At 36.0% G+C, this 25,101-nt stretch overlaps 1 protein-coding gene across 1 annotated transcript in view; it reads right to left on the bottom strand.

The window, feature by feature from the left end:
• The window catches only part of LOC123321695 (slit homolog 1 protein-like), a 145,856-nt gene that overhangs the window by 6,186 nt on the left and 114,569 nt on the right, over positions 1-25,101 (bottom strand). Inside the window, exon 6 of the mRNA XM_044909419.1 lies at positions 15,276-16,988. Coding sequence (XP_044765354.1) covers positions 15,276-16,961 — 1,686 coding nt within the window. The 5' untranslated portion in view covers positions 16,962-16,988. The remainder of the gene's footprint in view (positions 1-15,275; positions 16,989-25,101) is intronic.

Genomic DNA, 25,101 nt, shown 5'->3' on the forward strand with positions numbered 1-25,101 from the left:
TTCGATCAGAATTGAAAATTGAAGTTCTAGATATAGGAGAGTTAAATATGTTTTCTGAATATTTTGAGGTCGCTGATTCCGATTCTGAACTTGTTTTCCAGAAATGAGAATTATTTTTGATGCTATGGCTCTTTCAATTCGAGACAATCTAAAGGAACTAAATTCTGACTCTTGCGGAGGTTTAAGATTACGTTTCGAGAAAAAAGTTGCAGAATCGGAATCAGCATGACATCGTTGATCTATGAACCCAATTTGAAAAAGATACGACACAAAAAAAATTTTCTTGCAAATTTTATCCTGATGTATAGTAAGGAAAAAATTTTCGATCAGAATTGAAAATTGAAGTTCTAGATATAGGAGAGTTAAATATATTTTCTGAATATTTTGAGGTCGCTGATTCCGATTCTGAACTCGTTTTCCAGAAATGAGAATTATTTTTGATGCTATGGCTCTTTCAATTCGAGACCATCTAAAAAAAACTAAATTCTCACTCTTGCGGAGGTTTTGTTTTCGTTTTGGAAAAGGAGTTGCAGAGTAAGAATCGGCACGAATATATTGATTTATGAACCCCCTATTTGTAGTAGATCGACTCCAAGAGCATGTATCTATATTTGTTACTTCACCTGTCCTTTTAATTCGATGTTTTTTGAAAAATCAATAAAGAATTTTCATGATTTCTGTTTTTTTTCCTTGAAAAATTGATGTTCCTCTTCTCCTAGTGTGTAATCTGGTTCATGAGAGCATTAAAACTGATGCACTGTGTTCCGCAGTGCACCGCCAGGGGGCGCTGCGGTCGCTAGAAAAATTTTTGAATTTAGTTCCGAAAACACCCGCCAGGGGGCGCTATTTTTAAAGTGCCAAAATCACGACTTTCGCTGCACTACTCTTGCGATTTCAGGGGGCACTGTAATTGCAAAAATTTCGAGCCCGAGCACTGCAGTTCCCAGAGATACTTTTAGTACTGCACTACACCGCCAGGGGGCGCTGAGGTCGCTAGAAAAATTTTTGGATTTAGTTCCGAAAACACCCGCCAGGGGGCGCTATTTTTAAAGTGCCAAAATCACGACTTTCGCTGCACTACTCTTGCGATTTCAGGGGGCACTGTAATTGCAAAAATTTTGAGCCCGAGCACTGCAGTTCCCAGAGATACTTTTAGTACTGCACTACACCGCCAGGGGGCGCTGCAGTCGCCCGAAAAATGTAGTTCCGAAAACACCCGCCAGGGGGCTACAAAATTTCAAAAGCGCCTGTAGCCCCCTGGCGGGTGTTTTCGGAACTAAATTCAAAATTTTTCGAGCGACCGCAGCGCCCCCTGGCGGGTGTTTTCGGAACTAAATTCAAAAATTTTTCGAGCGACTGCAGCGCCCCCTGGCGGTGTAGTGCGGTACTAAAAGTATCTCTGGGAACTGCAGTGCTCGGGCTCGAAATTTTTGCAATTACAGTGCCCCCTGAAATCGCAAGAGTAGTGCAGCGAAAGTCGTGATTTTGGCACTTTAAAAATAGCGCCCCCTGGCGGGTGTTTTCGGAACTAAATTCAAAAATTTTTCTAGCGACCGCAGCGCCCCCTGGCGGTGTAGTGCAGTACTAAAAGTATCTCTGGGAACTGCAGTGCTCGGGCTCGAAATTTTTGCAATTACAGTGCCCCCTGAAATCGCAAGAGTAGTGCAGCGAAAGTCGTGATTTTGGCCACTTTAAAAATAGCGCCCCCTGGCGGGTGTTTTTGGAACTAAATTCAAAAATCTTCCGAGCGCCCGCAGCGCCCCCTGGCGGTGCACTGCGGAACTAAATCGGAAAATTTTTCGGATGACTGCAGCGCCCCCTGGCGGTGCAGTGAGGGAATATTTTGACTGTGCAATCTGCTTCATCAACACAGTGCATCAGTTTTAATGCTCTCATGAACCAGATTACACACTAGGAGAAGAGGAACATAAATTTTTCAAGGAAAAAAAACAGAAATCATGAAAATTCTTTATTGATTTTTCAAAAAACATCGAATTAAAAGGACAGGTGAAGTAACAAATATAGATACATGCTCTTGGAGTCGATCTACAACAAATAGGGTTCATAAATCAATATATTCGTGCCGATTCTTACTCTGCAACCCCTTTTCCAAAACGAAAACAAAACCTCCGCAAGAGTCAGAATTTAGTTTTTTTTAGATGGTCTCGAATTGAAAGAGCCATAGCATCAAAAATAATTCTCATTTCTGGAAAACGAGTTCAGAATCGGAATCAGCGACCTCAAAATATTCAGAAAATATATTTAACTCTCCTATATCTAGAACTTCAATTTTCAATTCTGATCGAAAATTTTTTCCTTACTATACATCTGGAAAAAATTTGCAAGAAAATTTTTCTTGTGTCGTATCTGTTTCAAATTGGGTTCATAGATCAACGATGTCATGCTGATTCCGATTCTGCAACTTTTTTCTCGAAATGTAATCTTAAACCTCCGCAAGAGTCAGAATTTAGTTCCTTTTAGATGGTCTAGAATTGAAAGAGCCATAGCATCAAAAATAATTCTCATTTCTTGAAAACGAGTTCAGAATCGGAATCAGCGACCTCAAAATATTCAGAAAACATATTCAACTCTCCTATATCTAGAACTTCAATTTTCAATTCTGATCGAAAATTTTTCCTTACTATACATCAGGATAAAATTTGCAAGAAAATTTTTTTTGCGTCGTATCTTTTTCAAATTGGGTTCATAGATCAACGATGTCATGCTGATTCCGATTCTACAACTTTTTTCTCGAAACGTAATCTTAAATCCCCGCAAGAGTCAGAATTTAGTTCCTTTAGATGGTCTCGAATTGAAAGAGCCATAGCATCAAAAATAATTCTCATTTCTGGAAAACGAGTTCAGAATCGGAATCAGCGACCTCAAAATATTCAGAAAACATATTTAACTCTCCTATATCTAGAACTTCAATTTTCAATTCTGATCGAAAATTTTTTCCTTGCTATACATCAGGAAAAAATTTGCGAGAAAATTTTTTTTGTGTCGTATCTTTTTCAAATTGGGTTTATAGATCAACGATGTCATGCTGATTCCGATTCTGCAACTTTTTTCTGGAAACGTAATCTTAAACCTCCGCAAGAGTCAGAATTTAGTTCCTTTAGATGGTCTCGAATTGAAAGAGCCATAGCATCAAAAATAATTCTCATTTCTGGAAAACGAGTTCAGAATCGGAATCAGCGACCTCAATATATTCAGAAAACATATTTAACTTTCATATATCTAGAACTTCAATTTTCAATTCTGATCGAAAATTTTTCCTTACTATACATCAGGATAAAATTTGCAAGAAAATTTTTTTTGTGTCGTATCTTTTTCAAATTGGGTTCATAGATCAACGATGTCATGCTGATTCCGATTCTGCAACTTTTTTCTCGAAACGTAATATTGAACCTCCGCAAGAGTCAGAATTTAGTTCCTTTAGATGGTCTCGAATTGAAAGAGCCATAGCATCAAAAATAATTCTCATTTCTGGAAAACGAGTTCAGAATCGGAATCAGCGACCTCAAAATATTCAGAAAACATATTTAACTCTCCTATATCTAGAACTTCAATTTTCAATTCTGATCGAAAATTTTTTCCTTGCTATACATCAGGAAAAAATTTGCGAGAAAATTTTTTTTGTGTCGTATCTTTTTCAAATTGGGTTTATAGATCAACGATGTCATGCTGATTCCGATTCTGCAACTTTTTTCTGGAAACGTAATCTTAAACCTCCGCAAGAGTCAGAATTTAGTTCCTTTAGATGGTCTCGAATTGAAAGAGCCATAGCATCAAAAATAATTCTCATTTCTGGAAAACGAGTTCAGAATCGGAATCAGCGACCTCAAAATATTCAGAAAATATATTTAACTCTCCTATATCTAGAACTTCAATTTTCAATTCTGATCGAAAATTTTTTCCTTGCTATACATCAGGAAAAAATTTGCGAGAAAATTTTTTTTGTGTCGTATCTTTTTCAAATTGGGTTTATAGATCAACGATGTCATGCTGATTCCGATTCTGCAACTTTTTTCTGGAAACGTAATCTTAAACCTCCGCAAGAGTCAGAATTTAGTTCCTTTAGATGGTCTCGAATTGAAAGAGCCATAGCATCAAAAATAATTCTCATTTCTGGAAAACGAGTTCAGAATCGGAATCAGCGACCTCAATATATTCAGAAAACATATTTAACTTTCCTATATCTAGAACTTCAATTTTCAATTCTGATCGAAAATTTTTCCTTACTATACATCAGGATAAAATTTGCAAGAAAATTTTTTTTGTGTCGTATCTTTTTCAAATTGGGTTCATAGATCAACGATGTCATGCTGATTCCGATTCTGCAACTTTTTTCTCGAAACGTAATCTTAAACCTCCGCAAGAGTCAGAATTTAGTTCCTTTAGATGGTCTCGAATTGAAAGAGCCATAGCATCAAAAATAATTCTCATTTCTGGAAAACGAGTTCAGAATCGGAATCAGCGACCTCAAAATATTCAGAAAACATATATAACTCTCCTATATCTAGAACTTCAATTTTCAATTCTGATCGAAAATTTTTTCCTTGCTATACATCAGGAAAAAATTTGCGAGAAAATTTTTTTTGTGTCGTATCTTTTTCAAATTGGGTTCATAGATCAACGATGTCATGCTGATTCCGACTCTACAACTTTTTTCTCGAAACGTAATCTTAAATCCCCGCAAGAGTCAGAATTCAGTTCCTTCAGATGGTCTCGAATTGAAAGAGCCATAGCATCAAAAATAATTCTCATTTCTGGAAAATGAGTGCAGAATCGGAATCAGCGACCTCAATATATTCAGTAAACATTTTTAACTCTCCTATATCTAGAACTTCAATTTTCAATTCTGATCGAAAATTTTTTTCTTACTATACATCAGGATAACATTTGCATGAAAATTTTTTTCGTGTCGTATCTTTTTCAAATTGGGTTCATATATCAACGATGTCATGCTGATTCCGATTCTGCAACTTTTTTCTCGAAACGTAATCTTAAATCCCCGCAAGAGTCAGAATTTAGTTCCTTTAGATGGTCTCGAATTGAAAGAGCCATAGCATCAAAAATAATTCTCATTTCTGGAAAACGAGTTCAGAATCGGAATCAGCGACCTCAAAATATTCAGAAAACATATTTAACTCTCCTATATCTAGAACTTCAATTTTCAATTCTGATCGAAAATTTTTCCTTACTATACATCAGGATAAAATTTGCAAGAAATTTTTTTTTGCGTCGTATCTTTTTCAAATTGGGTTCATAGATCAACGATGTCATGCTGATTCCGATTCTGCAACTTTTTTCTGGAAACGTAATCTCAAACCTCCGCAAGAGTCAGAATTTAGTTCCTTTAGATGGTCTCGAATTGAAAGAGCCATAGCATCAAAAATAATTCTCATTTCTGGAAAACGAGTTCAGAATCGGAATCAGCGACCTCAAAATATTCAGAAAACATATTTAACTCTCCTATATCTAGAACTTCAATTTTCAATTCTGATCGAAAATTTTTTCCTTACTATACATCAGGAAAAAATTTGCCAGAAAATTTTTCTTGTGTCGTATCTTTTTCAAATTGGGTTCATAGATCAACGATGTCATGCTGATTCCGATTCTGCAACTTTTTTCTCGAAACGTAATCTTAAATCCCCGCAAGAGTCAGAATTCAGTTCCTTCAGATGGTCTCGAATTGAAAGAGCCATAGCATCAAAAATAATTCTCATTTCTGGAAAACGAGTGCAGAATCGGAATCAGCGACCTCAATATATTCAGTAAACATTTTTAACTCTCCTATATCTAGAACTTCAATTTTCAATTCTGATCGAAAATTTTTTCATTACTATACATCAGGATAAAATTTGCATGAAAATTTTTTTCGTGTCGTATCTTTTTCAAATTGGGTTCATATTTCAACGATGTCATGCTGATTCCGATTCTGCACCTTTTTTCTCGAAACGTAATCTTAAATCCCCGCAAGAGTCAGAATTTAGTTCCTTCAGATGGTCTCGAATTGAAAGAGCCATAGCATCAAAAATAATTCTCATTTCTGGAAAACGATTTCAGAATCGGAATCAGCGACTTCGAAACATTCAGAAAACACATATAACTCTCCTATCCACAAAAAAAGATGGAATCAATTAAAAATTAAATGATAGTCAAGAGCGAACGGCTGCATCGACCTCCACAAAATTTTCAGTTTTATTACTAGAAGAGTTGCTCTCTCAGAATATGTATCACATTTTCATCTACGGTTATTGTTATTGAGAGATCTACATTTAAAATTTGAAAATTTGGAAGAGGGCCAAACTACATTATTATTAGGGATGTTTGATCGAAATATACTCGTATGCGTATGTATCTTCACTTCTATCCGAGGACTTTTTCACAAATTCAAGTCACTAGTGTGGAACATTTTCAGAGTTGACAGAAATCCAAGAACGAATATATTCGTCATTTTGCGCAATATTTAACTTCAAGAAACTTACAAAATCATACTAAGAATCAACTAATTAATATAGATTCAATCTGCATTTTGGAATCCAAAACCTGAGAGATGCCAATATTTATAAGCAATGAAATATTCATAGATGTAATAGTTATCGGTAGAAAAAAGAATATGGATAATTCCCTATTGGTTTAAGTTAGGTAGATGTTGGAGGGTTAAAAAGATTTCATGTAATCTCTCCGACAAAACAACAGTTCTGTTTCGAATTAACAACCTCTGCTTACAGCTGACAGTGTTGCAAACTTTGTGGGTGGAAGTTGACAAGGTTGAGCGTAACTAATATAACATAGGGCCAGACAAAATGCTGAAAACAAAGTTTCTGAAGGGATACTCGAGATGACACCAACATCGATGCGGTTAGCAGGATATAAACTCACTTCGTAGGGGATTTTGGCCAGAAATCAACCATTTGAAGTTGAATAGTAAATTGGAATGCTTTTACAGACTTAAGTGTGACAAAGGGTATTTTTTAAAGTTCTACAAAATATATTGTTTTTAATCAACAGAATATTAAGGTAGGATATCGTGAAAGGTTACTGATAAACAAAAATAACAAAATGTCAGTTTTATGTAATGATGTGGCGAAGGCATAATTGTATACATATTTGAAATTCTGTAAGGTATTTGTTGATATGAAATAGGGATTTCCTCATAATTGTAATATAAGCTATATGTTTGAAAGAAAATGACGTTGAAACTAATCTTATATAAGGTGGAAAAATAAAAACATTTTTCGATATACGAAAAAATATTTCTATCGAGTTCTCAAAGAGCAACTTTTCTAGTAATAAATCGCGAAATTTCATCGATCTCTGTACAAACGTTCGGTCTTGACGAACTTTCAACTGACCCCAAATTTTTAGGAATTGTGACAAATCTCGAAATTTCATGATCGTTCTTGACGAATTTTCAACTGACATTCTCTGTTTTTATAGATTTAAATATGTATATATTTTGAATGATATTTTTGTGTTCTGCATTTGTGATTACCAGAAATGAATCAAATAAACAGAAAATATTCCTGAATGATTGTCGATTTCTTTCAACCTCAAGTCAATTGTATGAATACATCTGACTTCCGACTATCCCAAGAGTCAAATGGGGAGTATACAGGGTTAGAACTATTTAGAGGCTGACTGTAGGTAAAAAACCGTTGAAAATATGGGGTGGCTCAAAGTACAAAAAAGTAGTACATCAGTATAATCGTAGTACATCATATAATATGTATATTCCTTTGGCTCTGAATTTTTTAGTTCTGTCTTTGGTCATTTGCGAAAAACTGTTTATGTCTATCCAGTCTAAGGAAAATGAATGTACAGTAAGATAGGATGTCTTTAGCTCCAGTAATTGAATCGACATGGTAACAAAGGATGATGATCAATTATTGTTAGCATGTTCTCTTTTTCATCATCAGCATAACAGCATCCAATTTTCGTATCGTATGACAAAACCGTCGAAAAATTCAAATGTTGTTTATAATGAATATCATTAGCATATTCTTCATAACGTGTAAGCTTCATTGAGCTGAGGAGTAAAAGTGATAATCGAATCGACCCTTTCCAGAAATAAAGGATAATCGAACTATACGTATAGATAGATAGGACAATTCAATTCAAACTTTGAATTTGAAATCATTTCATCAAAGTGTCTCCACCCTACATCATTCAATGGAAATAGTGTTCTTCAGACACTCCACGCTGGATATTATCAAAAGAATTGCAACTGATTTTATTATTTACTTTCAATTCGAACGGAATGAATTCAATTCATCAATGACTTTGACGAGTTCAATGGATATACAGCACAATAGCTCCGTTCGTTTATTTATAATAGGAATTCAGTACATTATGATTGTTTTCAGGCTTCAATCGATAATTCATGAATTCATCTATTTTTCGATTCTCGGTGTGAATGCTTCAACCGTTATTCGTTTAAGATATGGGTGATAATTGAAATAATCAATGTGATCGGTGTTGACGTTGAACTAAAAATATACATTACTCTATCATTTGGGATCTGTTCAAGAACTGAGTACTAGGAATGTTTGAAATTGGGGACTTACACTTAATTCTTAGAAATAGGGCTGCGAAAAAATTGCTTCCATGTAGCACTTTTCGTTTACTACATAATGCAATGTTGTTTTTCTGAATCTCGAGGCATGGAAGGAGTATAAAAACTCCATTATCGTTAAATGGACCAATATTATCCCTTACTGGAAAGCAGAATCGCAAAAGGGTTTTCCCCTTCCCGAATCAGAATGCTTTTGATACAACTTCAAGGCACGCAACTCAAAGAGAACTTTGGCTCTTCTAGAACCCAACTTCAACATGTATCCTTGAGTGGAACTTGGATAAGTCAAACATATTATTATATGGAATACATCGATTATTCGGTATTGGACCGTAGCATCCCAACCGGTGATGAGATTTCACCAAATAATTAGAAGGATTATGCGGATTACACTGAGAAGCTGCAGATCGAGATGAGTGCATGAATCATGGGATGATTATGATCTTTAAGGAAATTACCGTGAGCAGATTGGATGGAATTAAGTCTTCCGGCGATGTTCGCTGTGTCAATTCTGAACCGATTTCGAATCAGTCCTTTTGCACACACGAGAATGGGGTTTTAGTAGATCGCAAAACGAAGAAAAAAAAACAAAAGTCGGGAGGCTGGGAGCGTTTGCTTTAAATCTGGAAATGAAATGCTTTTTCGCAAAGATATCCGATCAAGTTGAAAACTAGTATCTAATCGGCTCAACAATAACGTTATGATGATTCATGCATTTATTTGAGCCTCATCTGACGAATAATATTAAATTTTTTACAACTACTTTTTGCTGTGTCTATTGGATCAGTATTTTTGAATATTGAAAAACTTCCAGATGTTTATAACTTTGATTAAGCTAATTAACGAACCTCAACGGTGAACTCCTACCCTTAAACTACACTGAGAAATTGAAGTTTTGAAGCTATTTTCTTGGGGAATTCAAAGTGTTTTCTCAATATCCAATAAAATATCCTTGTGAATGAAATTTAAAAATGGTAACTAGCTGTAAATCACCGATAAGAAGAGTCGTGCAAAAGTTCGTAGCGATTGTAACCATAGAAAATATATAAAAAATGTTGTAAATACCAGATAGTACCCAAGTTTTGAACGAAATTTCACAACGTTACTTAAAAGAGCTAAGTACTAGCTTCCAACTTGATGAGATCTTAATTTATAGAAATATTGAAATATTCCCATAAAGGAATCAAATTGATGAGGGAGAAGGGAGAGAAAACAGTATAGACTCATATTAAGATGAAAACAATCGAGGACAAATGTACTCATGTTGTACTAGACAAATAAATGATTTTCACGAAATCCACTGAAAATTTTTTGTCATTTTTTGAAAGGAAGCGTGTTCTGATGATAATTTCACTTCCTCAATTGCTACGCCCCAACGTCCAAAGCTACCTCTTCAATGGAAAATGTGTGATGACCATCATGTTCCACAAAAATTTGTATCCCGACAAAACAAGGGCTCTTGTTTATCTTAGGAGACTAAGGGATTCAGCAGAAATGAAGCATCATGATCAGTGATAGTTTCCCTCATTATACATTCGTAACAACTTAAAAACAGCATCGCTATTTTTCGAAATCTTCTAGTTCACTCGAAATTTACTAAAATTCACGGTGAAATATATGTATCATCACAAAGTTTGAAGTGAATTATGCAATAATCGAAGAAAACTGTTTGAATGATTTATTATATATAATCCAGTCTCCGGAACTGCGAAGTATTTGGTAATGATTCATGTTTTTGGTCAACATTTAAAAATCGAGGGTGAAGCTTTGGACACAAGGGGGATGCACTAAAGAAAATGGAATCCTTGCAAATATTAGGCTATTCTCACGAAAAACCCGAAGAGTTTTGGGAAAACATCTACTTCCAGTTGGTAATCATCCACATTTCAAGGCAGCTCTTAATAAATTCTCAAATTCTGTCTGATTACTTATTTACCCCTTATTTAACACTAACGAAAAAAATGTAATTTAATTTTTTGGGTTTCCTGAAAATTTGTTATTTTTCAACGGATTTCTGGGTAATTAAAAATATCTTCAAAATTCGTCAAAAATACTGATACAGTCGAATGAGATTCCTGCGGTGTTTCGGAAAAAACAACAGTTAATTCGGAATATTTTCATTCAGATGGAAGGAATATCGATTGGTCCGATCTAACCTTACTAAAATGGACTCACCATTTACGTCAAGCCGAGGTTTTCCGCTGTCTACGAAGCTATATCAAGGATATCATACACAAACAAGTGTCACCTACAAAACTATGTATCTTTCTTCACCTCATTTACAAACGTGCTTGCTCGGATTGTTATGTTTACTAATAAGAAGTAGCGTATCTGGCATTTTAATTTTCCATACGCCTGCGTTACCGAACGCACAGGAAACCGGTCAGCTTCGGAGTTGCCACATTGGAACATTCAATAATTTCCCGAAGATTGAAATTTTCCTCAATTTTTCGCGATATAATAGGGCGATATCGATAGGACAGATTGAACTTTCACTAATGCTCAACTTTGATATCATTAAAATTATTCTGATGTATGTAAGGAAGAAATTTTCAAGAGATTACATTTAGTACAAATGTAAAACTGACACCAATACCTATTGCCCTTGATGAAGTGTTTCACTGAGAGAGGTTTTTCGTACAACTAGTTCTTGAAATGCGAAATATCTAACATCACTTCAGATGTCCACTATGAAATGAATCAACCAGAATGAATCATCCTCTTCCAAATGTTTTCATTACCTTCGATGTGTTCTTATACCACACTTCGTCATAAATTCTGATTTGAGATATCGTAGGACCAACCATAGGCTTATACTTATTCATCGCAGGATATTTTTGGAGGTTCTTGCATTTTTCTTCAACTTATTATGGGTTTTCTCTTCTAACATCTGAAAAACAAGGGACAAAATAAAAAAAAACCGATGTTTTGAAGAGAAAAAAATTAAGAGTCAAGATGTATTCTACTGAACAAAGAAAATAGATCTGCCAATTGCTAATAGACCATATTTGATTTAGTTTGTTACAAAAAGTGGTCAAACTTAAACCGTGAACCGAAGAAATCTCAGAGGGATATTTCTGTAATAGTTTCCGAAGATTTATCGAAAGGGAACCAACTATAATATAATGATACCTAATTGTCTAATGAGTTCGTGAAAATATTGTCTAATACCATTTCTGAAAAGATTATTGACGTACCATCTAAGTAGGAAGAATTTGGATTAAACATAATGTAATCTATTCATATCGTTCATTTCATGTACATAAGTTGCATGGACAATGAGAAACAATTACGTAGTTGTTTTAACCTACCCATTCTCTACTGAACTGAAATCTCATTCTGATATTCTTGTTTCACTAGCATATCGCCCATGATTCACTGAATATACATATTTCAGTGGTATGCAAATCAATATTTTCCTTTCTGCTTCTCAATGAAAAAAAAAAAGAATGGTTTCGAACAAAATCATAAATTAATGTCGCCCTTGTTAGTAAATTATAGCTTTTGGTTGCATGAAAATAACAACAAATAAATTTACAAATGATTTAAATATTTTATTTCAATAAACATTATCCATAACTAATATAAAATGGAGATAACTGAACGTTATTATTAATATAAGAGTATTGAGGACAATTAGAGTCATATTTGTAAATAATAGTTGTACACATGACACATGTTTTTATCTTTTATTTAAAATGCTTATTAAAATAAATTCTCAACATGTAATATCTTTAGCATGGAAGGGGGTTACATGGTCCAATAAAGACATACATAGATTCATTTATATTAAATTATCGAGAAATAAACCAGAAAGGTATCATTTATATGCTATAACCTTCTTGGGAACCTTCTCGAAAAATATTGCGATAATATTTGACAACATTACAATTAACAATTTTTCAGAGCTCCAAAGCATTATGTACTTAATAGAGTTTATAGAAGCATGAAAAACAGCTTCCTTAACGAGAAATTCTTCGAGAATGTAGATCCCATAAAAAACTCAGTATATCCTAGGATATAATCCGTATAATCATGATAGATTCAATGATCAATACATTCTATACCTCTCCGTCCAATTATTTGAGACAGGAAAATTTTATTGCTCTTTAATTTTCACCCTATTTCTCATTCTCAGTCCGTAAGTTGTGATTTGAAATTAATCGACATATTTGGTAGTAGCAAAATGGACACTTTTCAACTATTCATTCAGTCTTTCCTTCTAATATTTCAAAAGAGCTGGGAAATTCTCTTGAAAATTCGGTGGGTTTGTGTTTTACATAAACATTCAACTTCTTCTAGTTCAATTGTTTCAGGATTGGGACATGATGTACATTCAGATGGATTAAATTAGGGGATATAGGAAGACAATTATCAAATTTTGTTCTTATTACAAAACATTTAGACATTTGGACAGTTATTTTACCCACTGACTTTGGCTCTAGTAGCAGAGATATGACCTTTTTTGTGATGTATCGACCTAATATCTATCCATATACACAAATAATTTCGAACGTAACTGATTCAAATTGGAACGTTGGTTCACATTAAAGTACTTCCTTTAAATATAATTTTGCTGTTCTTCGTTTCGATATTATGAGACTGGATTTCCACGATTCCGAATTAATGCTATGTGACGCCATAAACGTTTGAATTTTATTCGCATCAGAATTCCTGGTATCATGGCACTTATAATGGAGAAGTGAACAGGGGATGAACGAATATCCTGAGGGAATTTATATCAGTCGATCATTGGCACAAATGAAAATCGGAAATGGCATAAAAGTTGAATCCAATGAAGACGGAAACAGAAATAATGGACTATTTAGATTACGGTATTCGTTTATTGGTTATTGTTTCCCCTGAGTTATCTCTTTTTAGTTCCCTTCTTGACTCCGAGAGAGATTCATGAACCGATAAGCGAAATCAAGGATTATTTCAATATTCCTGGAGTCTAATCACCTCTTTATCAGTTCAATCACAAGACAAATTATCTACGCGTATGTGCGTAGATCATAGTCGTGTGTTATCTCATTCATAATGATTTTTGCTCGAATGTAATTCGATTGAGTTTCTAAAATTGAATTGCTTGGTGATGGATCAATATTGAAAACCCTCTTATTCATTCAATTTATATTGATCTCGACATTAGTTTCTTCAGGATAAAATATGGGGCATTTATTTTCAAAACGACACTTCTTCCAACAAAAAAGGTTGAAAATCAAGAGAAACTTTGTGGACATCCACTGCTGTGGACGTATGTGCTGTGAAGATGAGAAGATAATGTTTTTGTATTTTTAGTTGTTATTTATACGTTTATAACACAACAATTAAATATTTTACAAATATTGTTGTTTTTACAATAAATGCCTCGTATTTATTTTACAGCTATTCGTTTGAAGGTAAAGAAAGCTGTATTTGTGTTACTGTATGTAAGTGAACGTATACCTGAAAATACTTGAATTGAATCAGGTAATTTCTACTGAAGATTTACTGATTCTGAAGTTTTGTTCATGTGTATAACGTTTATGAACTCATACGATACGTTGGATCAACAACGAAAGATTGTAAATAAAGGCTGAATACTATAAAATAAAAGCTAAATCAATTTCTTTGTCTATAACATACAACCAAAAAGCTCAGGTTATGATTTTTAAAAAAGTCATTTTTTTTTTAATTCATCATGAAATTTTGTCTCCCAAATTCTTTTTTTTTTAGCTAGCTGGTCGGCTCATTAAATAAGCTCCCACTTTTTAATTTGCTATTATAATTCCAAACCATTTGAAGATTATTTTTGCCCTTGACAAACATACATGAAACGACAACCAAAAATTTTAGTTCTGTTAGTATATATCCATAATTTATACGTTGACGAAAAAAAAAACCACAACCAACGAAAAAATAAACCCCCTTTTGAAAATAATGTTGCACTTACACAGATTCCTGAGAACTTCTAACTTCCTCAAATACATGCCATATAAAATTTCATCTTATCCGATCTTCACTGGCGTTCGATTACTTGAACAAAAACAAAATACGTATTAAAATTTGAATTCGTTTCTTCAGAATTTTGGTTCGAAATGTTTGGAATACCAACTAGATCGTTCTTTTTTTGTATAAATATTCTAATTTTGTGAACACGTTTCGAATTTAATTTATGTGTTCTTCATACTAGTTCTCGAACGTAAATAATTATGAGTCAGGTTAAATTTTTGCCCACTTCTGAATCATATCAAGTAATGTGATACTCTGGAGAGACAATAAGCGATAAACAATAACGGTACGTATAGTTTTCGAGAAGAAATATCTTCTCTGCCAATGATTAAGGTGCTCTGGCCAGGGCCGTCTTTTGCCTTTCAGGGGCCCTTGGGTGGGGAAAAACATGGAAAATGAGGGAAATATCAATTTTTTCCGTCCCTGAGCCCCAGAGTGGAAAAAACAGAACTGGTTTGGACCTTCTCCCCATCTTTATGAAGGCAAAAATGTCTTCGTACCCTGATTGTTGTCGTTTTACGAGCTTTTTCAACATTCGCAGAGCGGAATAGAAGAACACGTTTTCATTTCCGTTCAGCCAATGTTCTTTTGGTGGTAACCGTATTCCGTTCGGTTGAAAAAAAAATAAAGATGAGTGAAAATGAAGTACCCAGTAATTTAATTCGGGCAGCGTCATCCCAATTCCTCTCCTCTAGACGTAAACGATGTGTGGGCGATCCTTCAAGTGGCAATCCAATTGTTCGTATATGTTCATATTACTCATACAGTTCCCGTAGTCGGAGCCGTAATGTTCCCAGGAGGACAGGGTGCGATAATCGTGATGATGAGACGCAGGTGGAGAAACGATGCATTTTTCAATTCTGGGCGGTTCGTAGTTGTCCGTCCTGCCGCAGCTTAATGCCCCGTTCCCCTGGGACAGATCCTTACCCCGTAAGTGACTCCTTTTCAGCGGGCCCCAAAGCACGAGACCAGTCAGGATCACAACAACAAACAGGACACTGATTACCGCCGACGTTATGGCTATCCAGCTGAAGGAACAGTTTATCTCGGACTCGGCAACGTCCAGCAAACGCTTGTCGTGGAGCGTTTCTGGTGCGGCGCAATTTATGTCTTGGGAATCGATGTGGAGTTCCGAAGGCACGCCGTACGTCTGATTGGACTGGATAATTGGGACTTTCTTTTGATCTTGAGCTAAATGCCACAACCACAATAACGAGCAGTTACACTCCAAGGGATTTCCACCTAACTGTAACAACCTTAATTGATCTAATGGGAAATGAGTGGCTTCAACGGTTGTCAGAGCGTTGTTCCTGATTGATATATGTACAATTTTCGGATTACCGTGGAATAATCTTGTCGGTATAGACTTCAAACCTATATTATCATTCAGCCATATACGTTCCAAGTTGATATTGTCGACGAACCCTCTGACGTCTATCTTCTCCAACAGATCCAAACGGTCTAAATGAATGTATTTCAGCTGAAAGAGGCCTCTGAAAGCCACGGGCGGAATCTTTTCCACGAAATTTCCACTCAGTTTGAGCCAAGTCAAATTAGATAACTTCGATAAGGACGCAGTAGGTATATTGGTGAAATTGTTGTCGCTTAAATCCAGCCGTTCGAGGGACGGGAGCCCGGTTAGGGCGGCATGATGAATATCTCTAATCACATTGCCGTCGATTGAAAGAGATCGCAGCTCAGAAAGAGTCGGCATGCTCCCCTCATCAACACTGTAGATTAGGTTCTGGGAGAGGATCAGCCGTTGTAAGCCTATCGCGTCCGATAAAACGGCCGAAGGAATTTCCAATAGCTGGTTGTTGTCGAGCACCAATTCCTTAAGATGCTTGGTGGTCTTAAGCAGGCCCCTTTCCAGGTGCGTGATGCGGTTACCGCTGAGCACGACCGTACGTAACGAGTGCAACTCTAAAAATGTCAAATTATGCAGCTTCTCTAATCTGTTATAGCTCAGGTCCAACGTGACTAACGCCTTCAGGCCGTTGAACGAGTCCTTCTTCAGTTTCTCGATGGTGTTCCGACTGACGTTCAACACTCGCAGATTGATCTGGCTCTTAAATTTGTCGGAACCGAGGGAGCTGAGATTGTTCGTCGACAGATCCAGGCTGAGTAGGTTCTCGTAGATGGAGAGGGCGTAGTATAGATTGCTGATCTTGTTGTTGGACAGGTCCATGTGACGTAGATCGGGGTTGAGCTGGAGAGGTATCACTTCCAGGTGAGCGGAGGTGCAGATCGTCGAAAGGGTTGTCTCGTTGCAACGGCATTTAACTGGACAAAGAGCGGCCACACTAACGAATCCAGTCATCGCTAGAAGGAATAAAGTGGGCACCCTTCGCCAAAACATGGGTCGGGTCGTTTCACCCCCCATGCCAAGCGCGCCTGACACTCATGAGATCTGAAACAAGAAGAGGAAAATTAATAAGGACATCAATTACAGGTTTTAGAAATGTTTTTACTGACAGCATGTCACTCTTTTCGAATTAAATTCCTGTTATTGATATTTTTCCAATTTGTCTGCGTTGAACTGATATAATCGTTGGACAAGTTTACTTAATGACATAAAAAACAGAAGACACAGTATGTAGGAATTTATTAGAAAGAAGAGAATTAAAATCATTTTTCGCATGTATCTCACAAATTTAAAGAGTTGAGTTGGCTCCCAATGAGGCTCCCAATGAGGCTTCGTTTTGACTATTATGCCCTTTGCACTTTCCATAATATAATTTTAAAGAAAAGTCCACCTTATCTCTTCAATAAGCTGAAGTACAGATCTGATGTTCACGACGCCAACATAAGATATAGAAATTTATTGTCATGTCCTCACCACAGAACTACAACATTTGAGAGAAGTTTCAGATATAACATCTATAGATTATATAACGTTGTTCCTCATGAATTCAAGCAGATCAAAATTGATAAATTTAGAATAAAGATCAAGGATTTCCTTCTCAGTTCCTGCTAACCTGATTGTTTTATATATTTTTTTCTTTCTTTCTATATGCACTGTTGTATATGATGATTGTGCTTTTTTTGCTTTTTTATTCACTTCACGGCAATTGTTTTTTTTGTAACAAGGGTTAAGTGGTAGAACACCTCCAGGTGAACTTGCCCTTGAGATTTCTGTGGAAATAAAGACCTTATTATTATTATTATTATATCCGACGAAATATTTCTCTCAAGTTCTCAAATGGGGATGATTTGTAGCATTTTTTCCGTTCGAAATGCATTCTGAAGCTCAAACGGATAATTTGAAATTCAATCCAATGTAACTGCGTTAGAAAAAAGACAAAAGCTATTGGTATGGATTGCACAAGTGGCGAAAGAGAAAAGTGTACACCAGAAATCGAGAGTGGATTAATTCATAGTCCCTCTGGTTCGATCCAAAATGGATCCGCTCAGTCGAAACATCAAGGGAACAAAACCTCTTCAAAGAGTTGAAGATTGAAAAAAAAGTTGTTCTGAATTGAGCTCCGGACAATTTTTTGATAGGAATCCGCATTATGCACTGGAGAGCCATTCGTTACAGTCGGATCGTCATACTTTTTATGGCCTAGATGGTTTTCTCCCTTTTTCGGAATCTCTCTCTTTATTGGATGTTCGACAACTCCGGTTCGAGTCGAATGTATTATTCATTCGTAAATTTCTGGACGGCGAAACGTGTGTGGTAGAACAGATAATTTGCACTGAAAATTCTCAAGTTGCCGTTTTAATATGAATTATTCAGTGTTTTGGCAAGGATCTCCGTGTTAACACACTTCTCCGCATAAAAATGAAAATCTGGGAAAATGTCAACATCGCATTTTCCAACATCGGCATCACTATCTGCTTCGATGTCAATTTCAATTCAAAGTTTCTCGAAAACTGAATATTGTTTCGAAAGAAAAGAAGCTTCAAAATACCTATTTTATTAAGTATGATGAAGAATTTCGCTGTAATTTCATCCTGAAATTCAGAAAAAAATATGAGTGGCAGCCGGAATTTTTTTTCAATTGATCTTCAGATATTAAGAACAAATGTGGAAAGTTTTTTGTGAAAACTCCTCAATTCTTCGGAAACTGAAGAAAATTTTATATGGAAATACTGTGAACCAATATAATTTTCTGAATTTATACAGGCAGAAAAGGTGAGAAAGCAGAAGAGGTGAAGCCTCTTCAAATATGAATTTATTTATCGAGAGAGGATAAGTGTAGTGTTCATTCTAACTATGTCCCAGATAAAGGTGACATTTAGGTCTAATTTTCCTCCATTATGAGTGCCATTTTTGTAATTCTCCTTGGAAAAACTCATGTTTACATAGACGATCAAGCTCACTTGCTCGAGAACAAACAGAAACAAGTGTAATAAACGGAAATTAGTTTCGGAGGTTCTGATGGAATTGTGTTTATACGAGAACGTCTGATTTTACCTCGGAACTAATAGACCGATGGAAGAATTTTTCGAGCGTAACTTAAGCAAATAACGGACTAGTAGTAAAAAATAGATTTAATTGCCATAAAATAATGAAAATATCCCAGCTGTATTGGAGTATACGCTTTCAGAACAAACACTCCCCATCGCCGACTAGGAGGTCAAAAATTGAAGCAATGCGGATCCGCCATTCGAAAAACGCGAAAAAAAACCTCCAGTTTTTGAGCAAAAAGCTGAACTTCCCGGATGCGAATCCCATTATCTCGAGCGGGGAAGAATGCGCATTTTTCCAATTTTTTTTTGCCGTTTTCATCAACGCGCGAAAATTTCGAGAAAGAAGACCGAGAAGAATTCTCTTCCGTCGTCCGGAGGGAAACTTCGACGCTAGCTGAAAATTGCTCGATTGTATCTATGATTTCCGTTTGGGAAAAGGCAATCTAGAAAAATGTCCTCTTTGCACGATTCAATGGAATTAGATGGAGAAATGTTCCATGCTTGAGTGAACCCAATAATTAAGTTATTGAGGTTGCTCATCTTTCACCCCCATTTTGATATATCTATTCTTCGATTCTGGGGGGATAAATTTCAGATGATCTTTTATTTTGATTGTCAATAACAGAAGGATCCGAAAACTCTACATTTTCTACCCGCCGACAGTTACAATTTTAGCTACATCCCCTCATAAAATTCAACAGCTCTAACCCGACGAATGTCATCATTAAACTTCACGTGGAAATTGGAATTCGACGACTTTTCAATTTGAAAATCAATTCTCTGCAGTTTATTCATGCAGAATTGAGTGTATGTTCATCTCCAATTCCCGAATTTATCCTTTATCATTTGTACTAGAGCGAACACTCAAGAAAATGAGTCTGCCAATATGGGAGAGTGGTAATTTCATTGGGTCAATAGGACCAGAACTTCAAAAGTCCAGTTTGCGAAAGCGGCCCAAGTCCAAGTGGGTTCAAATGTGAAAAACTCTCGTCTCTCCGAATTAAGTCCATTGGAAACGCTGAAGAGTTGTGGAGGAGATGGGGTTAGATAAATAATTCAGCTCCAACGGGTTTCAGAGGAAACAAAGTGTAAAATTTGGAAGGTTCATCGCAATTTATGATTATATAAATAAAATTCTGAACATGCCCGATATTATATCAACGTGGTCGCCAGGAAAACTTTTTCTACTGATAGAAAATGTTTTAGTGGACTGCAAATTTCGTAACTCACAAGAATATTTTTTTGTGTCGGAAAATTCTCTTGACCTGAACTTCGACGGAAAACATTTGTTGTCGGAGCTAAAAATTTCAATGCAGAGTCAGACAAAAAGTCTGCAATCTGTCTGATAAACTTCGATATTTCTAGGTGACGTATATATGTATACGACCAATCGACGTGTGCGAGCGTGAGGAATGTCAATTATAGTTTAATGGTCCATTGAAATTTTGATCCTCTATTAAAAGGTTTATATACCCGTTGAATGAACTATTGAAACCTTAATGGACCATTAAATTATAATTAACGTTTATCATTTATTGTAAACCAGGCGATCTTTATAGTTGCAAAGAATTTCGAATCATCAATGAGGAAATAAGTATTTCAGTAACCAGAAAACTAACCTATTGACAGATAAGGAAAATGTAGGAAAATTCGGTATGAATCACAGCAGTTCCTGAAGGATCTTCATCTCATATGTTTCAAATCTCCCGAATCATAATAACAAAGAACCGAACGATATTGTAATGCATCTAAGGATCATCACTCATTCCAAATACCGGGCTTATAAATTCTCCCATAATATAGGGAGATTGAAAGTCCCCTGTCTGTTCCGAGCATCAAAGATGGGAGATACTGAATGCTCCTTTTATGTGCAATCACCTAGCACGTTCAGAGAGAGCTCCAATTTATTTCCAGCAGCCATAACCGTCTCCCAGCATAATCTCATAACGTTGTCTCATTTTAGATACCACCTGTGCATCCAATTCGATGCCCAGTTGAACTTTTAAATCTTGTTTGTCAGTGAAAGCGGAACCGAATCCACCCCACAATTTTTTTTTATGGCCGTCCTAACCCAAACGAAGGAACGAATCAAATTTTAGGAAACAAATAAATGAATTCTCCTCAAGGCGTATCTCGGATGAAATGATGAATATTTAATGATCAGGAATTTAGGGTCCGAGTGACGTTATGATTAGCCTCGACAACGTCTGAAATATTTCCCTCCTGAAATATTCATGTGGGTATTTAGTTACTTTACGAAGGGAATGACACGTTTTTACTTCATTTCTGCCACTGCATTATATTTTTTCCCAAAAAAAGTACTACTATTTAATACATTTTTATTACAATGCTTTACACCAATTTCGTTTGTTGAGGGTCTATCTTTTACTCGAAAAGTTACTATTATCGTAGTTAAATATTTTATCACACCAGATCACCTGATGTTGAAGCCTTGCCATACTCCTGTAGTATTGGTGATTTCCGTAAATTTAGAAGAAAAATGAAGGTTATTATATGTATTCGAAAAACGAGGTTAACCACGGTTGAATATTTCATTACACCCTTGAGTATTAACCCCCAAAGATTACACTGAACTGCCCATTTTGAAGGGGGCTACAGAACTTTGTAATATTCGTGATGACCATCCATTCAGTTGAAGAAAATGTCAAAATTTTACCAGAATATTATTCGTTTCGTATATGCGGACGTTTATCAAGGTTGAATATTTTATTATGTCTGATGTTGAAGGAATATTCCCGTCAAAATTTTAGATTTCACTTCAAGTTCACACACTACAGAGTGTATCAATTCTTCAGCATTTGGTGGTCTGGTATGATAAAATATTAAACTTTGATAAACAGCCCCAGAATATTCGATATCGAGAGGACACTTCCTTAAAAAGGTCAAAATTCGTAACGAATTCCATTCTGCTTCAATAGTTACAAGTGTAGCTTTAGAAAAACCAAAACAAATGTAACTTTAACTGGGTTTAACAAATTGTATTTAAAATGTGATAAATTCCACAATGCTGGGGGTTTGTCTGGTGTAGCTTCGAGTCATTGTACTCTATTGAGTGATAAGCAGGAGTAGTCCTCAAGATTGATCGATAAAAGGTTGAAGGAACCTTCGGCGAATGACCTTACATTTTCATATAAAATACTACAAAATATAGTAGTGTTTCGCTAATGAGCCTATACGGCAGAAGGATGGATTTTTTAAATTCTTTTTTATGAATATGTCTTTATGTTTCAAAAAGTGAAGGTGAAATTCGAAAGGGGGTCATTATTTTTTGTAAACCCGATTCCGTAGGTTCATCATCGAGGAACAATCAACCAAAACTAAATAATAAATAATAAAATTCGATTACGGGCTTCGAATTCGAGTTGCACGAATGCTCCAGCCGAACTGAAATTTCAATCCGCCATCCTGTTCCATTGTGCGCAGTATATAAATGACATTATGTAAATTCGGATTAATGAACGAAATGTTGACTCAACCGGAGCAAGATGGTAGATACAGCGACTGGCATGGCGTGTTTTCGAACCGTAAACAAAGCGCAATTGTAGGTAATCCTAATTTGTAAACGAATTGTTTATGAAATGACGGAATTAGGATTGTAAAGATCCGAAATTTTAAGGTCGCCGCCTGCGAAAACACACCCCACTATGTAAATTCGGCTTTATCGCCTCTGTACATTTTTCGTACGGATCGCACAACATACGGATTATTTTTCCGTTCGCGAATTTCGATGTTTGTTTTGGGCGACAGCTTTGAACATGGCGGAAAACAAGCCCAGCCCTATTTTGGCAATAAATAATGTCGCGAGCCATTTCTATTGACCTAAGAGATGGTAACACCTGTAGTTTTTTATACAACTAAATCCATTTGAACCTCTCGCCGAACCCTATCGTTTTAAGTGTTAAAATACACTTGGCATCTTTTAGAGGACAGGAATAAGAATTTGATATTTGGTACGAATGTATAACTTTACCTACCCTTCAAGAATAGCCATAAAAAATCAGGGCTGGCATTCAAAAATGGATGGAGTCTATCTCAAATTTGGAGGCGCTGTAAATACGTTCTATCAAGTTATAATTTCTCTTCCCTCAATTTCGATAAAATTTTGAATTGAATGCGTAGTTTACGTTGAAATATGACGAAGACATCAGAGTCGAGACGTATCAGAAGAGAATGATTTTAATTCACCCTTTAGCACATGTAAAACTACAAGGGATTCATTTCAGTCGAAAAGTGTGAAATTCAATTTTGAACGAGTTCTTCACTCTGCACGTCAAGCTTAGAACCCACCCACTCCTAACTCCAGCACAGTGGAGAGTGTCTTGAAATTAATTACTATCTCTTTACAGGGCGACTGAAAACGAGGAGCTTTGTGACGTGTTGGAGGATGGTGCGTTTTAGCGAAAACAACAGACACATATACGAAGGGGTGAAATCATACCAGCAACTTGATTGTAACCGAGAAAGTTTCACGATTCATACTTTTTTCAATTCGATGCAAGACCGAGGACTTTGTGAAGCTACCAAAGCTTTCAACCGCAGCAAGTTCGAATGACAAAAGAGGATACTTTTCGCGTTTCAGACGAAAATGGACATACCCTTGATACGGAACAACGTAATGGCGTCAGAATTGAATGGAGAAGAAGAATATGTCGGCGATCAAAGCGAATTGGATATGCTCATTAAATACTTCAGCCGGAATGTTCGGAATCTAGGTGCTTTCGCAAAAAAAAAATGGAAAAAGAATTCACGGCCACTTTCGACGGCGAAGCCGGAGTGAAACGAGAGCCCAGCAAAGAGGTAGAGGACCACTTGAAATACTCTGTCTGAAGCCAATGAGCCATAATCACTGAGCGATTGATTGGCTCCGAACGGGGTCGAATATTAAACCGGGGTTCATTAAAATCCGATGTAAAATATTTTGAGAGATGGCCTTTCGATAGCCGAAAAGTCTTTTCGGGGTCGTAAATATCATTCCGGATTTTTCCGCAGCCTGCAAGTTTTAATCAAAAGATAAAACACACCGAGCGGGGAGCGATAAAATTCTCTGAGAGACACTGCGCGACAAGTAAAATGAGTAATACGTCGGCGAGCTGTACCTACCTCCTGCAATAAATAAATTTTCGGTCTAACCGACGTTAGTGGCTGTCAGGGAAAGAAAATTGTTCCTCAGACGGAAAGCTCGACATTATGTTACGGTTCTAGAGGGTGAGCCGATTCCAGTCCGCCAACATACTCGTAAAAAACATACAAATTTAATTATCTGCGTTCTGTTTTTTTCCTACATCGAACCAACATTTGATGCGTCTCATGAATCATGAGAAGTGACATAATTCGGAGCCGGTTATCCTCTCTTGGTGGTCTCGATTACTTTTCCGTGGAATTGAGGTGTTTTCTGTTGGAAACGTTCCACAATTCTCGGTTCATCACCTATAGTATTTGCATTTCATGATTATTTCCACGTAAGATGGATTATCTATGAAAATGCTACAGATTTAATACAATTTGAACCGAAATGAAAAGATTGAAAGTTAAATTTAGCATATTTTCCCAGAGATATTTATGGAACATTTATGGACAAGGTGCCTGTGCAAGTCCAGACGCTGCAAAATGGCGAATGCGCAAGTAAAGCTTTCACTGGAACTAGAAAGATTGATTCATTTTTATTATTTTTAGGGTAGAGATTGATAAACCTATATTGTTTTTATGAATTTGTACTCCAATCTCTAAATCTAGTAGTCTAATGATTCTGTTACTGTATTTCTTCCCCATTACACAAAAATTTCATATTATTGTTCAATAAGTTTGATTTTTCTGTAATAAGATTGTTACCTGTTGGAAGTAAAAATGAATGAATTTAAAGTTAAATTTAGCATATTTTTCCAGGGATATTTATGGATATTTTTCATTCCAAACAAGGTGCCTGTGCAAGTCCAGACGCTGCAAAATGGCGAATGCGCAAGTAAAGTTTTCACTACAATTGGAACTAGAAAGTTTGTTTTTTTTAAATTATTTTAAGGGTGGAGATAGATAAACCTGTATTGTTTTTATGAATTTGTACTTCAATCTCTAAATCTAGTAGTCCAATG

Source organism: Coccinella septempunctata, chromosome X, assembly GCF_907165205.1.
Source record: "Coccinella septempunctata chromosome X, icCocSept1.1, whole genome shotgun sequence".
Classification (NCBI taxonomy): domain Eukaryota; kingdom Metazoa; phylum Arthropoda; class Insecta; order Coleoptera; family Coccinellidae; genus Coccinella; species Coccinella septempunctata.